The 15,121-nt window shown below is 39.6% G+C and overlaps 1 protein-coding gene and 1 long non-coding RNA gene across 2 annotated transcripts; one reads left to right on the forward strand and one right to left on the reverse strand.

Annotated features, from left to right (window-relative positions):
• Positions 1 to 3,421: 3,421 nt before the first annotated feature.
• On the reverse strand, positions 3,422 to 4,330 carry LOC136717256 (uncharacterized). The gene is made up of 2 exons (XR_010805207.1): positions 4,267 to 4,330; positions 3,422 to 3,760 (listed from the first exon to the last, which is right to left on the reverse strand). It is a non-coding gene; the product is annotated as an uncharacterized LOC136717256 (long non-coding RNA).
• A 2,271-nt stretch (positions 4,331 to 6,601) lies between these two features.
• On the forward strand, positions 6,602 to 10,282 carry foxa1 (forkhead box A1). The gene is made up of 2 exons (XM_066694539.1): positions 6,602 to 6,955; positions 8,311 to 10,282. The coding sequence occupies exons 1-2, from the start codon at positions 6,881 to 6,883 to the stop codon at positions 9,550 to 9,552; spliced, it is 1,317 nt and encodes a 438-aa protein (XP_066550636.1). The 5' UTR covers positions 6,602 to 6,880; the 3' UTR covers positions 9,553 to 10,282.
• Positions 10,283 to 15,121: the final 4,839 nt, after the last annotated feature.

Raw genomic sequence — 15,121 nt, forward strand, 5'->3', positions numbered from 1 at the left:
TAATTAATTAGCCTTAATTAACCCCTAGATTGCCAAAGCTGAGCTGATGTCCTGAGACTGAGATGTCCCCAGTGTTGGTGGGGGCGACTCACACCCCCCCCAGCACTCATCCCATCACAGGCTGACATGCCTTGACACTCTCTAGTGCGTCTATGAGGCAGTTGTGTTGTTTAAGGTGAGCTGGATTACAGCAACATACCAGATAGAAGCCAGACAACATCACTGATATCTACTCAGCTGGGCTAATACATATAATGGACAGTTTTCAACCTCTTTGTGATTTAAAAAGGAAATAAAACTTACCTCGCTGTGGGAATGGCAGCTTGGGCAGTGATTTCCACCAAAATTGTAATCTCTAAAACGTGTGGGCCTATATTGAGAGAGGTGATACAGTTATTTTTCTTTCTTTCTTCCCTTCTTTCTCCTCCTCTCTTTCGGAGGCTTGAGATTTAGTAAACAGAGCCCGGGCAGTCTCCTAGCAACCAGACAAGGGCCGCGGCACCACGTGGGCGCGTTTGAACATTAACCGGCCTGGGGGGGGAGGTGGGGGGGCAATGAGTGGCAATAGGACTCGCACAATGCAGATGCCTCAGAATAGCCCCCGACCACCAGTGTCCACACATGTGTTTTCTCATGTTCAGGAATATGGCCAACAGTAACTCCATCCTATGTTGCGACTCCATGTGACTGCTGTTGTAAGTGGCATTTGGAAACCCTTTTGCTTGTGCTATATGTTCCTTATCAATATATAGTAGGGATATTGATAAGAGCAGATCTGTCTAAGACGTGCTGAAAACAATGTCACACACGCAATGCTGCAGGGCTGTTTGCTCAGGCGGATCCGTCGTGGAGGAGTCGGTGGTCCCGGGTCCGGTTGACCGGTTTACTCTCTCTTCTCTACACTGCGATTGCACGTGTATTGTGTTTTCATGAGCTTTATTTTTCCCTCCAATTAAAGTTTTTGTTTGGCGTTTTTATGAAGGTTTGCGACGCCCCCCATTCTTAATTGAATGATGAGGGTTCTTAATTGAAGAGCTGTCCGCGGTGCTGAAGTGCCGTTGGGTCAACGACGTTTTAGGCCAGAAACGCCAGTGCCTTATTGCACATCCTTACTGAAGAGCCCACTACTATAGCGTTACTATAAATGTTACACAGGATAATGAAGTGGAAGGAGGAGAAAATAAGGAGAAAACAACGAGGAAGAGGACGAGGAGAAACAAAGAAGAAAAAGAAGAAGAAGAGGAGGAAGAAGACGAAGGAGAAAAGAAGGAGGCAGAGGAGGAGACGAAGCAGACAAAGAAGAAGGAAAAAAGGGATGAGTAGAAGGAGGAGGAGGAAGAGATGAGGAAGAAGAAGAAGGAGGAGGAGGAGGAGGAGAAGAGTTGTACAACCATGAACTGCTGCCATTTTGTTTTTCCACTTGGGCGGAAAGGAGCAAAGTCGACATCCACGGGTTTTGAGTGTTTGGTTGTCAGGGTGCATTTTTAAGTTCATATTTTCTTTATATTAAATGGCGGGCTGAAATAAAAGGCGTTTATTCTGGTCTGTGATGCTGCAGGTTAATCTTTCCAGTGCAGTAGTGCTACTGGCCCCGCGGTGCGTCTTACTGGCGGTTTATGGACAGTAATGACTGGCGTTCATGGTTTCAATGAATCAGCATGTTTATTAAAGTAGTAGTCTGATCGAAGTTTAAATAGGCAATAAAGTACCAATACATAATTAAGATTTTAGATTTGTTTTATTAATTGCATGGTGCTTTTTGAACAAAATATATCATTCATATTTTTAATTAATACTATTATTGTTGCTATAAATACGTGTGAATATACAGATCCGAATAGATTTGTCTGAACGCGATGTGGAAGGCAAATATTCAACTAAAAACTCGATTTTTTTTTCAGTTGGGTGGATTATTTAAATGTAATTAAACACTGTGGAATTAATATTCATCTGGATTTCGTTGGACTTTTAAGCTCTCATTATGTTTAACGTGTTAGTTGAAATTGTTTTAAACGCAGGTGGTTGTGTTTGATTATCAGGCATGCATGTCAATTTCATCTCTTAGTTCCGGTGCTGATTAACACGTTGTAACGATATATATCAAACTAGTTCTGTTGTATAGCTTTGAAATCATACACAATCCGTTAAAAAAGCACAATCGAGAATATGTGTCATAAATATTTGATGTCGTCGTTTCTACCAGTCTGTGGGACATACATGCGATGTGATGCTCCTTAACACAAGTGAATATTTAATGTACACTATACTATAGTGTAAGATACCCGATGACTGATTACTTCCCTATGATGCATTTTTTAAATTTCCCTCTGTAACTGACCTCAAAGTCAAACAGCTGGTTTGTCATGTTATTTTTGAAGCACCAAGCAGTTGCTGTTATATAAATTAATTAAATAATCACAGGTTTGTGTTCAATTATAATATGTGTTTACTTGACAGTGAAATTATGTGAATGATCGGGTAATGTGTTCCTTAACGTAGCATATTCTTAAACAATTGTAGCATTGACCTCATACAATAAACACCTAAAAGTCGTGTAATATATCGACAATAAGCTATTCCGTTCGTTAGTTGCATTTAAATGTAATAATAACAGGTCATTATAGACATCTGTATTATATCAATGTGAACATAACAAATAAAAAACATTTAAATGTGGACGGGGTGAACATGATAACATGTTTTAAATACATAAATGTATTATTATTATTATTATTATTATTATTATTATTATTAATTAATTGGACATGTGACTATATTCCGCATATATATATACAGAGAGAGAGAGAGAGAGAGATAGAGAGAGGGATGGATGGATGGATAGAAAGATAGATCTGTAGGCTGTATAGAAGATCGGAAGACAGACACACACAACCTGATCTGAAAATCTGTAAAAAATATTTATATCCAGCAATAAATAAGATGTAAACCTACACTCTTAGAACTAATGTATTAAAAACACACGATGTGTTGTTTTTTAATACATTACTGAGTGTGATTAAGGACAACACAGGTTGTGTGTAGGAATATTAGCATAAATAATGTGTTATTTAATTAAGACAGTTATGGGTTAGTTTTACTCAGATGTGTTGGTTTTGTGTAGGAATATTAGCACAAATAACAAATTATTTTATAAACACGTTGGCTTATGAAAGCTAAACAAAATATTAATTTAACAAAGGAGATTATGTGGTAGTTGTTTAATGTAAACAGAGAAACCTTAATATCAATTATTACTATTGCATTCATGTAGCAGATGCCCTTGTCTTATTAAGTAATTTATTCAGTACACAACAACATTACAATCACAATGTATGTAAGACATAGTACAGTATAAAAAATGCAATCATTTCAATTAATTGTACTCATTTACGATGCTTTTCTGAAAATGAGTTATGTCAAATAATGGATAATACTCATTTTATATACAGCAAATTAGGCATTACACATCTGTGGAATAATCCACTTTTTAAATTAAGTTAACATCTGTTAAACGTCTAAATCTGGATATTTTAAATTTGTAAATAACATGAATGAATACATCATAAATATGTTATATATTCAATGTTGGCAAGTCTAACAGCGCCACATACATTGTCAGTAAAGCACAGGACGGGCAGACTCAAGACTCAGTGCAGTGATGTGGTCAGTTGATGATGACGCTGCTGGGCTGTGGGGACAGTGAGGACAGTGAGTCACAGCGCCTCTGCAGTCCCGTGTGGAGGGGAGGGTCACAGCAGGCCTACGGACAGGTCGAAAGTGAAGTAACGTGATAATGTATCGGTTTCAATGTTTTATTAAATATAAATTACAGTCATTAACGCACTGGGGTTTCCGGGCCGGCGGGGCGGGGACTCGAACCCCGGGCTCCTGCGTCACTGCACGTCATAGAGAGGCTTCAGAATCGCTACAACATTACCGGCATATTATACTTTAATATTATTCTTTAACAGTGGGTATATAACTATTACTATACTACTACTATAAGCTGTCCTTGAAAAATCAAACCGGCCACGTAACAATACAAAAAAAGAGCGGAAGAGCCTGGGGACCGTCAAAGAAAAGGCCAAACAAGAACTGATCCTGTTGAACCCGGACTTCAGAGACCAGTTTCAATTAGAGTCCAATTTCGGAGGGGTTTTGTTTCACATGGGCCCGGGGCTCTTCCGTACTAATACTTTAAGTGAGGACTTTTTAATTGTAACATGTACTCAAACAGAATGATTCAAAGAAATGAATGAAACTCACCTCTAATGTCGCGGCCACAGAGCAGGTTCGGTTCAGACTCCGCGCTGTCCTCAGTGAAGGGTCTGTGGGAGGCGATTGGTTGAGAAGTAAATAACACACTTCGGGTGTGACACCCTGCACATATTGCAAAGAACACGAAATGTGTCACAGTACTAGTAACACATTTGTTGTGAGGAATTTCAACAGATTACTTGTCAGAGTGTATAGGTTATAATCCCAGGCTTGTTGAAACTCAGCCAAGTTTTGTTTTTCGGTATTGTCTCGCAAAATCCCGAATTAGACTTAAATTGTTTCTAAAAAGAAATCAAAAAGCTTTGGTTAATTGGCTTCCTCGGCAGCGCATTAAAGGTGTTTTTATTTCCATTCAGGCCGGCCCTCCTCCACTGTTTACACTGCGAATATAAATATTTATAAGTATTAGGCTAATTTGTTTAACAAAAGCTTGTCTTTAATATTAGAATTAATTAATAGCGCATCCTGGGTTGTCATACAAAACTATTCTCCAATCCTTTGATTTCTATGCGGCTTGGAGTCTTTTTTTACGGATATTAAGCTCAATCGTGATACTGCTTGATTGGTCTGTAAAGTCAAAACATCCAATCCGTCATAATCCCGCCTCGGCTCCTACGACTATCTGGCATAGATTTCAACTGAATAATAATAATAATAATAATAATAATAATAATAATAATAATAATAATAATAATAATAATATATTCATTACTATAATAACAAGTGTGATTTATATTGTCATTTGCTGTTTCGTCTCCTTCTAATCCGTGTTCTGCTGCATTGCTTGTAAATATTTTATCTGTCTGGCCAAATCGATTCTCCCACCCGAGTTCATCAGATCATTGGCAGCTAATCCGATCTGGTCTGATCATCACCCTTGTTTCCGCCTCATAAATTGATTTACAGTAGGAGAAACACCGGTCTTATGGTAAGCAGTTTGTACTGGAGGGAGACTGGGGTGAAGGAGGTCGCTAACGTTAAGCCTGTCAGCACAGAGATGCTATTGCAATTTGCAGCAGACATTTAGGTTATAATTATATATATATATATATATATATATATATATATATATATATATATTTGCTTATTGTTTTCAACACGTATTGTTATAATATGACGCAATTAAGCAATTCGAAGACGAGACGAATACAACGCTCTATAAAGGTTCTGGCCATCTCAAAATGAAATTGTTTCTGCAAATAACCCGACCCTCATTTTGGAAGATATACGTCTGAATAAGTTTAATTGGATGTAAGGCCCCTCGTAATAATCATCTGCCAAAAAGTTATAGTGTAACTTGGCAAGACAGACAGACAGACAGGTTGATCTATCGATCGTCTGATAGACAGACAGAGACAGATTTGCTTGAGGAGGCGCTGTTGGTAAGTATTTAAAACAATGTAAAGGCTACGTCGCAGTTTATTGAATTACATCCGATGTTTTTTGTTTTGCTCTTGAAATCCAATTCCTAAAAATTAACTATTGAGAATAAAGTTGAGCTACACAGGCAACGCAAGATTTCCTCTCAGAGCACCAAAGACATTGGCTGTGTTAACAAGGACAAAACGTTCAAATATAAATCACAAACGCGTCCAGTCCATTGGTTATGGACTCCTAATGGCATAATGTTGTGCACAAATAGCCTAAATAGGATGCGAATTACAAAATGTTAAAAATGGTGTAAAGATTAAAAACAAATCTAAGAATAAGTATTTATTTATTTTCCTCTTTTTTTGTTCGTTATTTCTAGTAGACATTAAGTTGTATAATTTTGAATTTTTTATTCCGTATCTTATGGTTGTATTTAATGTAAAAAAAGGATACAAATGTATCGTTACCGCATTAAAAATGCCATTGATTCCAGTTCATAGAAACCGAATGACATTTTGAAAACTAAGTCGTAAAGACCAATCATTGTATGGCGAATTCATACTTATTGAAATAATGTAAAAATAGAAACAAACAGCCTATAATTAAAATGCACACTTTAGACAAACACGAGTCTGTATGACTGCATGGAAAAATCAATAATTACTCGGATATGTTTTATCCTAGACGGGTTCCGTGATTGTGCAGAAATACTATTAACCAAAAATTAGCCTCTAAAAATCTCTTTTCGATTTGTTGATATAATGCATCTGATCTCAAACATTTGATCGTGATACACAAACCCTGCTCTCTCCTCCTCCTCCGTGTTTCCCTGCGCTAGTTTACAAACAGTACTTTTGTTTTCCAAGGATATTCAGTCCCCCCCACCCCCGGCAGGGTTGCGGGGCGCTATATACACCGCCGCAGGTGTCCTGCCGGGGCCGTAGGTGTTCCTCTCCCAGCAGAAAGACATTGGAGGAGGACAAATGGGAAAAAAAGAGGTGGGCTGATCTGATCCGCCTCTATACGCAACAGCCGAGAGCTCAACTCTTCTCAGTCCAGATTGAGCACTTCCTCACTCTTCCCATGCACGGTGGCGCTCCGGCTCACTCCGCACCCAGCCCGGCTCAGCGCTCAGCGGGCGCACTGTCCCTGTCTCACCGGCCCGCGGCTCGGAGACGCAGCTGCAACTTTGGGTTTAAAGTTTGAATGGTGACATTGGCAGCTTTTCTCCATGATGTTGGGTTCTGTAAAAATGGAAGGACACGAAACGCCAGACTGGAGCAGCTACTACAGTGACGCACAAGAGGTTCGTATGGATTTGGTGTGATTGTCTGTGTCTGTGCAGTTTAAAACAGCAATAGTCGAACAACATACACAAAATAATAACCTTGTGTAGGTGGCACTGCGAGGTTGTCCCATTTTGACCTCGTTGAGGTTGGATTCCTCCTCTGTGCGGTTACATGTACAGATGGCACCGTCTGCCAGTGCTGCCGAGCTCCGCGTTGGCATACGTTTTAAATCAATATCTGAATTATTTTTGCTTTTTTGAAGTAAAACCTTTGTATGAAAGCTCAGTGTTGTAGATCCACTTGGTGGCAGCAGCGGGTGTAGATGCCGGACATCACGGATCTTTGCACCGGTTTCCTGAATTCATCCATTTCAAATGTGTTAACAAAGTTATCAAGAAACGGAATCAAATCATAAAAAGCGAGGAGCGTCACTCGAGGTGCAGTAAGAAAATCATTAACCGGCTTTTTATCAGGATGGGAAGCAGGGGCACGTTCAGGACTAATATATTTAAACAAACCCATGTTATAAAACCCAGCACAGAGCATAGAAAGCATATCTTAAATCATAGTTGTACCCCGAATAATGATGTATCGATCTCTACAAAATAATTGAATACATGAACCTTCTTCAAGTGTGAATTAGCTGGCTGACATTTGTGTATGCAGAAAACAATAATAATACTTATTATCATTACTGTTATTTACCTTGCGTGACCTCCAGTATTAAGTTTCTAATTTAAAACCTCTTATTTTATGTCATTCTCAGCACAAGGACATTTGTGTGTGTTGTTGGTTGCAGGTAAATGTATTTGTTGAGACATGTTGCTCAAAAATATATTACCTTTTAGTTACTCATAAACATTGAAATCTATGGGTCTGTGTGGATTCGGTTTATTAACGAACCAAAACTATACCGTAACAATACAATTCTGGTTAAATTAATTCTGTCATTTAAAGTGTACGGGAGTATTGTAAATAATATTGTAACACAAAATGGATGGTTCTGTTTATGTTCTGAATTAGTTGGAACATTTTATAAAATAATGTATTTGTGTTTTTAAGTGCGTTTTCGTCCGCAAACAGCACAGCTTACATAGTCAATCATGATTACAATATATATATATATATATATATATATATATATATATATATATAATGACGCACAAACACTTGTAGGGATTTATAATTAAAGTTACAATAATTAAAATGAAAATTACTTGAAATAAAATGCGTGTCTTACCTGTCGCATCTATTTCAGGCATTTGAGCAATGAAGCTAAATTAAATTAAATTGGATTCGTTTCACAATGTCAACAATTTTATATTATGCATTTGTACATAAAAACAGTAACTTTTCATTGTGTTTCCAACAGGTTTATTCCGCGGTCCCCAATGGCAGCATGAACGCGGGCCTGGGGGCGATGAACTCTATGAACGGCTACATGGGCAGCATGTCCACCAGTGGCAACATGACTTCCAGTTCCTTCAACATGTCCTATGCAAACCCCGGGCTGGGAGCCGGGCTGAGCCCCGGCACCATGGCGGGGATGCCCCCCAGCGCGACCAGCGCCATGAACGGCATGCCAACCGGGGTCTCGGGCATGGGCACCGCTCTTAGCCCCACCAACATGAACGCCATGTCGGCCCAGCAGGCCTCCATGAACGCCCTGACCCCCTACTCCAGCATGAGCCCGGCGATGAGCCCCATGGCTTATGCCCAGCCTAACCTGAACCGGGCCAGGGACACCAAGACGTTCCGCAGGAGCTACCCGCACGCCAAGCCGCCCTACTCCTACATCTCCCTCATCACCATGGCCATCCAGCAGTCTCCCAGCAAGATGCTCACCCTGAGCGAGATCTACCAGTGGATCATGGACCTGTTCCCCTACTACCGGCAGAACCAGCAGCGCTGGCAGAACTCCATACGGCACTCGCTGTCCTTCAACGACTGCTTCGTCAAGGTCGCCAGGTCGCCGGACAAGCCCGGGAAAGGCTCCTACTGGGCGCTTCACCCAGACTCGGGAAATATGTTCGAAAACGGCTGTTACCTCCGCAGGCAGAAACGGTTTAAATGCGAGAAGAGGCTGTCCGGGGGAAAGGGCTCTCAGGACAGCCGCAAAGACCAGTCTGGTGGTCCCGGCTCGCCCCCCAACGAGGGCAGTAGCGGGAAAGCGGGCCAGATGGACTCCAGCTCCAACCAGTCCTCCAGCCCTCCCCGCATGGACCACGGCGGCGGCACGACCGCCAGCGAGCTGAAGGGCAGCGGGGCGCCGGTCCACCCCGCGGTCAGCTCGGCCACGGCCCTGGCGTCCGCCCCCCTGGCCCCCCACCCCATGTCCCACGAGCCCCCGCTGCACCTGAAGGGGGACCCCCACTACTCCTTCAACCACCCGTTTTCCATCAACAACCTCATGTCCTCCTCGGAGCAGCAGCACAAGCTGGACTTGAAAGCCTACGAGCAAGCCTTACAGTACTCCTCCTACGGGCCGGGGATCTCGGCCAGCCTGCCGCTGGGCAGCGCCTCCATGGCCGGGAGAGCCACCATGGACCCGTCGGCACTAGAGGCGTCTTACTACCAAGGTGTGTATTCGAGACCTGTGCTTAACACGTCTTAGTCTCATCTCCATTAGACCAGAGCGCAGAGAGAGCCCAGGAAAGAACAGAAACAGGAAAAGCAAAGACAAAGGAAACAAACTTTATTTTTGCACGCGTTGGTGCATATGGACTGTTACTTTATTGTACAAATCTGTGTATGTGTAAAAAGAAAAGTATACTGTAAAGGCTTCCCGTTTGAATGATTGTATAACCCCGTTCAAATCAATGCAAAAGTATTTAAAACTTCCGAGCTTGTAAAATAGGTTGACAGCATGTACCCAGAAAACGACTCGAATCTGTTTCTCAATGAAGGTCAACGAGTCTCTTGGAAAAGTTGAACGACACAAAACAAAAATACAAACCTGAACAGCGATACCAACAACCACCAACTGCCCCCACCTCCTTTCTTTTTCAGCTCTTTATCCTCCTGTTTTGGGGATTTCATTTGTTCTGTTCTTGGCACATACACCCCCAAACCCATCAAATTGTATAAAATATCGCACCCCACCCATGCCGAGAAAAGGCAAAATTTGAAATAAAAGACGAGCTCAGTCTTTTTTGTGGTATTTTAAAGTACCCCCTCCCCCCTCGGCCAGCACCACCTGCATTATGATCATAAACGTTTTCTCAATAACAACAGAAAAGTTTGCATTTTGTATTGTAACACATGTTTGTTTTTTGCAAATTTTTGGGTCGGAATGTGCTTAATTTATTGCATGTTATTTTTTAAATAAAAGATATGAAATTATAGTTTTTTCGCGGTGTCTTGTATGGTGAAAATACATGAAATACACAATATTTTAAGAAATGTAGGTGTTCTCATTGAAAACTATTGGCAGAATATGTCATATTCCCCCAAAATAGCTATTGTTGTGATTATTATTATTATTATTATTATTATTATTATTATTATTATTATTACTATTACTATTATTTATATTATTATTAATAGGCCTATTGTTATTATTATTATTATTATTATCATCAACAACTAGGTGATAATGTAATCGGGAACATTAAAATAATCTCATCATGAATGTTTGTGTAATATATAATGAATCCCTTTTGTGTTCAAATATAACTTTTCCGAGTTGATGCGGCGAGCGTCATCTATTACAGTGGAGGGGGGGCTGCCAGTAACTGTGTTCAAATATACTATAAAATATTAATTTAAAAAGAGCAAAGCCCCGAATTGCCGACCTTAATTAAAATCATCGCACTGCTGTCTGTCTGCTGACCTCCAGGCCTTGATTAAATAATTTGAATTTGAATATGTAAGTCTGTAAACTGACTCGGTTCATTTGCAATCCGTCCGAGAAACACGATCCTTAAACAAAACGTCAACGTTTGTGATTAGATCTGCTCTGGTTTTCATTTGTTTGTATATTAATTTCGATCCGATTCAATCGCTCACTGGTTAATACATTGTATTATGTTTTCAGATATGCCTTCAATTAAATCAGATATAGCCTAAAACAACAACACATTTAAGCCGCCCAACGTTTTCATTTAAAGAGTTAGAGATATTATACAGGCAGCAATTAGGCTAAATAAAAGGCATAAATTAGTCTTGAACGAGGCAGTTGCCTATTGAAATGGATGAATCAACAATATCATATTAGGCCAAAGCATCTTTTTGTCATTTGTAACCTGACATGAAGGGATTTTGAACCTGAACAGATTTGACTTTGATCATGGTATTTTGTGGACACACACTTTGGCTGAAGAACCGTGAAATGCGTTTAATTATCATGTAATTGCCCCCCGATGGGTAAATAATACAGCGCTGGATTGTGTGAGGAGAGCATCTAATCTGGGACAAGGAGGAAAAACCTGAAAAAAATGCTCTGTGTGGGTGAGAGAGTCGTTCCCTCCACATTATTCACTTTCATTTGTGTTTGTGATCTAGAGACAGAAGGAAAATAGTGTTTAACTCGCACACATTGTTATGCCCAGTGTTGCTGCAGATTCATTTAAAAAATAAACATAAAATACCAGTGAGATGATTACACATACTTCTTTGTACAAAATATCACTTTCGATTAATTCGATTTTCAAATACTCAAATCGCTTCATATAAATAACAAATAATTTTATTTGAATATATTGAATAATGTTGAATACATAGGTAACATCAATTTAAAAACAAAAAAATAATAAATACCACTGTATATTATGTAGAAATTAAAACCTATGACAGTATAACTTGTTTAACCTGTCACATAGCCTGCCGATTCACTTTAACAACATAATAATTATATGAAACCTGAACATTTACGTTTCCTGTGCATCACAGAATCAAATCAACGTGACGAAGACACAATATACACTATTTTCAGAATACACTATTGTCTCTGTCACATTTATTTGATTCTATGATCCACATGAAACGTACATTTTCATATTGCATTTCATATTTTTTTGGTTAAACTGTTCCCATACTGGGGAAAAAACAGCAGTCTATTGGATCGAGGTCTTGTACATTATATTAGTATTATTAATAATAATATTAATAATATTATTAATACTAATTCTTAGTAGATCTACAATTGTTACAATATATAGTTATTTTTTTACATACAATCGCATTTATATGGCTGGGTTTTTACTGATGACTTTTTCTAAGGTCTTGATTTATTGAACTCATAAGAAAGCTAATTTTGTGGTGGAAACTGGAGTTACCTCTTGGTCAGAGGGAATTTGCAATCCTTGCCAATTATTATTATTATTAATAATATTTTTAAATTAAATAATAATAATAATAATAATAATAATAATAATAATAATAATAATAATAATAATAATAATGTTATTCCTGGCCAGGTAGTTATTTCCCCGCTTTTATTCAGCAGTTGTCAGCTCTACACTTTCCAAATGCAATTATATACAGAATGGGGAGTTTATATCCAGAAGCTGCGGTGATGATTTTGTCTATTTTCTTGCCTAATGGCCGATTTCACTGGTACACGGTGGGCAATTTAGACAGCTGCTTTAAATGACTGTGATTTATGGTGAATTATAATGTTCTAACATGTCTATTTAATAGCGGTTCTCACTTCTTTCAAGTTCATTTCTGTCAGAGGAATTGTACCTTACAGGCATGGTGAGACTCAAGCCCTCTGACAAGCTCTTGTCGGAATTTATAGCCTGTTTACATGTGTATATATGTATTAGGTTTGTCTTATAAGTATATAAATTGAGCGCACTGTGAATGGAGCAGTGTGACATTGACGCACGTTTTGTATGATTTTAGTATTTTAATTTTACAGGATTATTCCAGTCTATTGCATTCGATTAGAGCTGTATATTTATTTTAATTTGTTGCGAGATGCATTGCAAAATCTGTTAAAAAAAGAAAGAAGAATGACCAACATAAAATAATTAGTCCAGTGAATTAATTTGCTTCTTTGAAAAATCTACAGCGATGATTTCTTTACCAGTTTTATTTTTCCATTTTCGTCTGCTTGGGGTTGTGTCGTTTTGTGCAGAAAATAAACCTCAGCAAGTCTGAAGAATTGTAGCCCACATTAAAGCCATATTAACGATTCTGTTAATGAAATTTACCGCGTCCACGCAACGTCCACAGAAAGACATTTTGCTCATTTATAGTTTCAGTGTCTTCAAGTTGAGAAAATGCTGCTGCAGCTCGTTAACGACGCGCGTTTCTCGTTAGTGTTGATTTCACAGTTTTCACTGAGATCGATCTGCAATCGCTCAGAGAGGGAAGCAGCGTGTCGATCCGCAAACTGCAATGTTAAAAGGGCAAACCTGCACACGATAACATGTACTGGGCATCAGCAGCAACTGCGGCAAAGCTGCACAAGTGCAATTGGTAACCAAAACTAAATTGCTCCTGGTATAACGAATATATATATAAACGAATGTATTTAAATAAAATCCAACCAATCCATTAAAAAACAAAAGTAAATGACATTGTTTTCCCACAATTAATCCACTATTACAAAGTGATCTGGACATTTTTATTTTACATTTAATCAAAAACAAGCTTTTTAAATTCAAAACCTAAACGAAAAAGTTCTGATCAGCCCAGGTGTATTACCACCACCACCACTACTATTACACAAGTCCCGACTAAATTAAATTGGACCCAACGGCCAATTACAAATACAATCCCAACAGCGTTTTGTTTGCCATGACTCTTCCATCGCAAAGCCGACGCAAAGCCGACACACGGCCGAGCTCAGGACGGCGGCTGCGGTTTGTGCGCCGGGCCTTTCCGCCTTTGCACACATTGGACACATTGGACACATTGGACACATTGGACACATCCAGTTTGAATAGTTCACAACACGCCGCTCTTCCAGCGCAGCCTTGACAATGTATCTGCGCAAGACAACGCAATTAAAACTATTTAAAAACGTGTGCAGTCGCATTGTGAGGTTTGCTGAACCTACATGTATTTTATCTGGTTTTATTTTGCGGAATTGCGAGGAATTGGTGTAACATGGACTCGAGACTGCGGCATCATAAGCAGGAACAGGGAGAATTGATCACTGATGGCGAGTCATTATTGTTAGGCTGCTCTTGAAGGAGAAATGAAGATAATTAACCTTCTCTCGTCTAAATACACGTAAAGCTACCAGCTTCAGTCATTCAATGCTAGAGAAAATCCTGAAATAGACTTGACCTTTTCCCAAATTGAACTCACAGGTTATGTTCAATATGCACAATAAAATAAGATACACAGGCGCGTTTTTTAAATGAGACAGTACAGGACCAGGCGCGGTGTGAGCTTCTTAACTTCACCAATACATGTAACAAACCCGTTACATAGTTGTGCCTGAATTGTTATAATTATTTTAAATCCGAGCACCTGACTAAACCCAAGACAACAATATAATATAAATTGAAAAAAGACTCAGATCAGAAAAACAGAGTGGGTGACGTCTGGAAATGCAGAAGTCAAAGCTTCATATCAGGCGGTCAGCTGCTTGTTCATAGATAGATAGATACATAGATTTAGGTTGTAAAATAAACTTTATTTATCAGATCAAAAAAAAAAAAAAAAAAAAAAAACATTGAACACATTATAAACGAATACACCAAACCTACAGATGGAGAGATGGAGCCTAAAAACAAACCACACTATGATGATGATGATGATGATGATGATGGATAAACTAATCTCGCCAGCCCCCCTGTCCGCTCAGATGACGCCCCTGCCCCTCGCATCCTCAATCCGTCCCTTGTCCTCGGCCAGCCCTGATTAATGCGGGACATATGTTTTCAGCGGGACAGAGACTTCTGCGGCTCCTTGTCTTCCAAACTTATGAGGCATTTTTCTCATATCCCCATCAAAAGCCGCGGCCCTTTCTTCAGCCTTATGGACAGAAATGTGGACAACAATGCGCGACTCCCTTGACTTCAAAAGCGGCCATCAGCCAGGCTACCCGCAGCCCTTTCTTCTGCGCCTTTTCATTGTGCGCCTGAAAAGCCACTACAGGGCCAAGGCGCTGCTAATGCCTTCTGATGGGGATTGCATTCATTATCTCCAATAACACAATTGTGCTTGGCCAACGAAAAGAGCAAAGCAAGACCCCTTCAGAAAGACGCTTTCAAAGGGCCGGG

This window comes from Amia ocellicauda, chromosome 21 (assembly GCF_036373705.1).
Source record: "Amia ocellicauda isolate fAmiCal2 chromosome 21, fAmiCal2.hap1, whole genome shotgun sequence".
In the NCBI taxonomy this organism is placed as follows: domain Eukaryota; kingdom Metazoa; phylum Chordata; class Actinopteri; order Amiiformes; family Amiidae; genus Amia; species Amia ocellicauda.

Excerpts from the sequence above, each read along its gene's own strand:
- foxa1 (XM_066694539.1), top strand. The coding sequence starts at position 6,881 with ATGATGTTGGGTTCTGTAAAAATGGAAGGACACGAAACGCCAGACTGG. Across the intron at positions 6,956-8,310 it reads ACTACAGTGACGCACAAGAG|GTTTATTCCGCGGTCCCCAA; the intron begins GTTCGTATGGAT and ends TGTTTCCAACAG.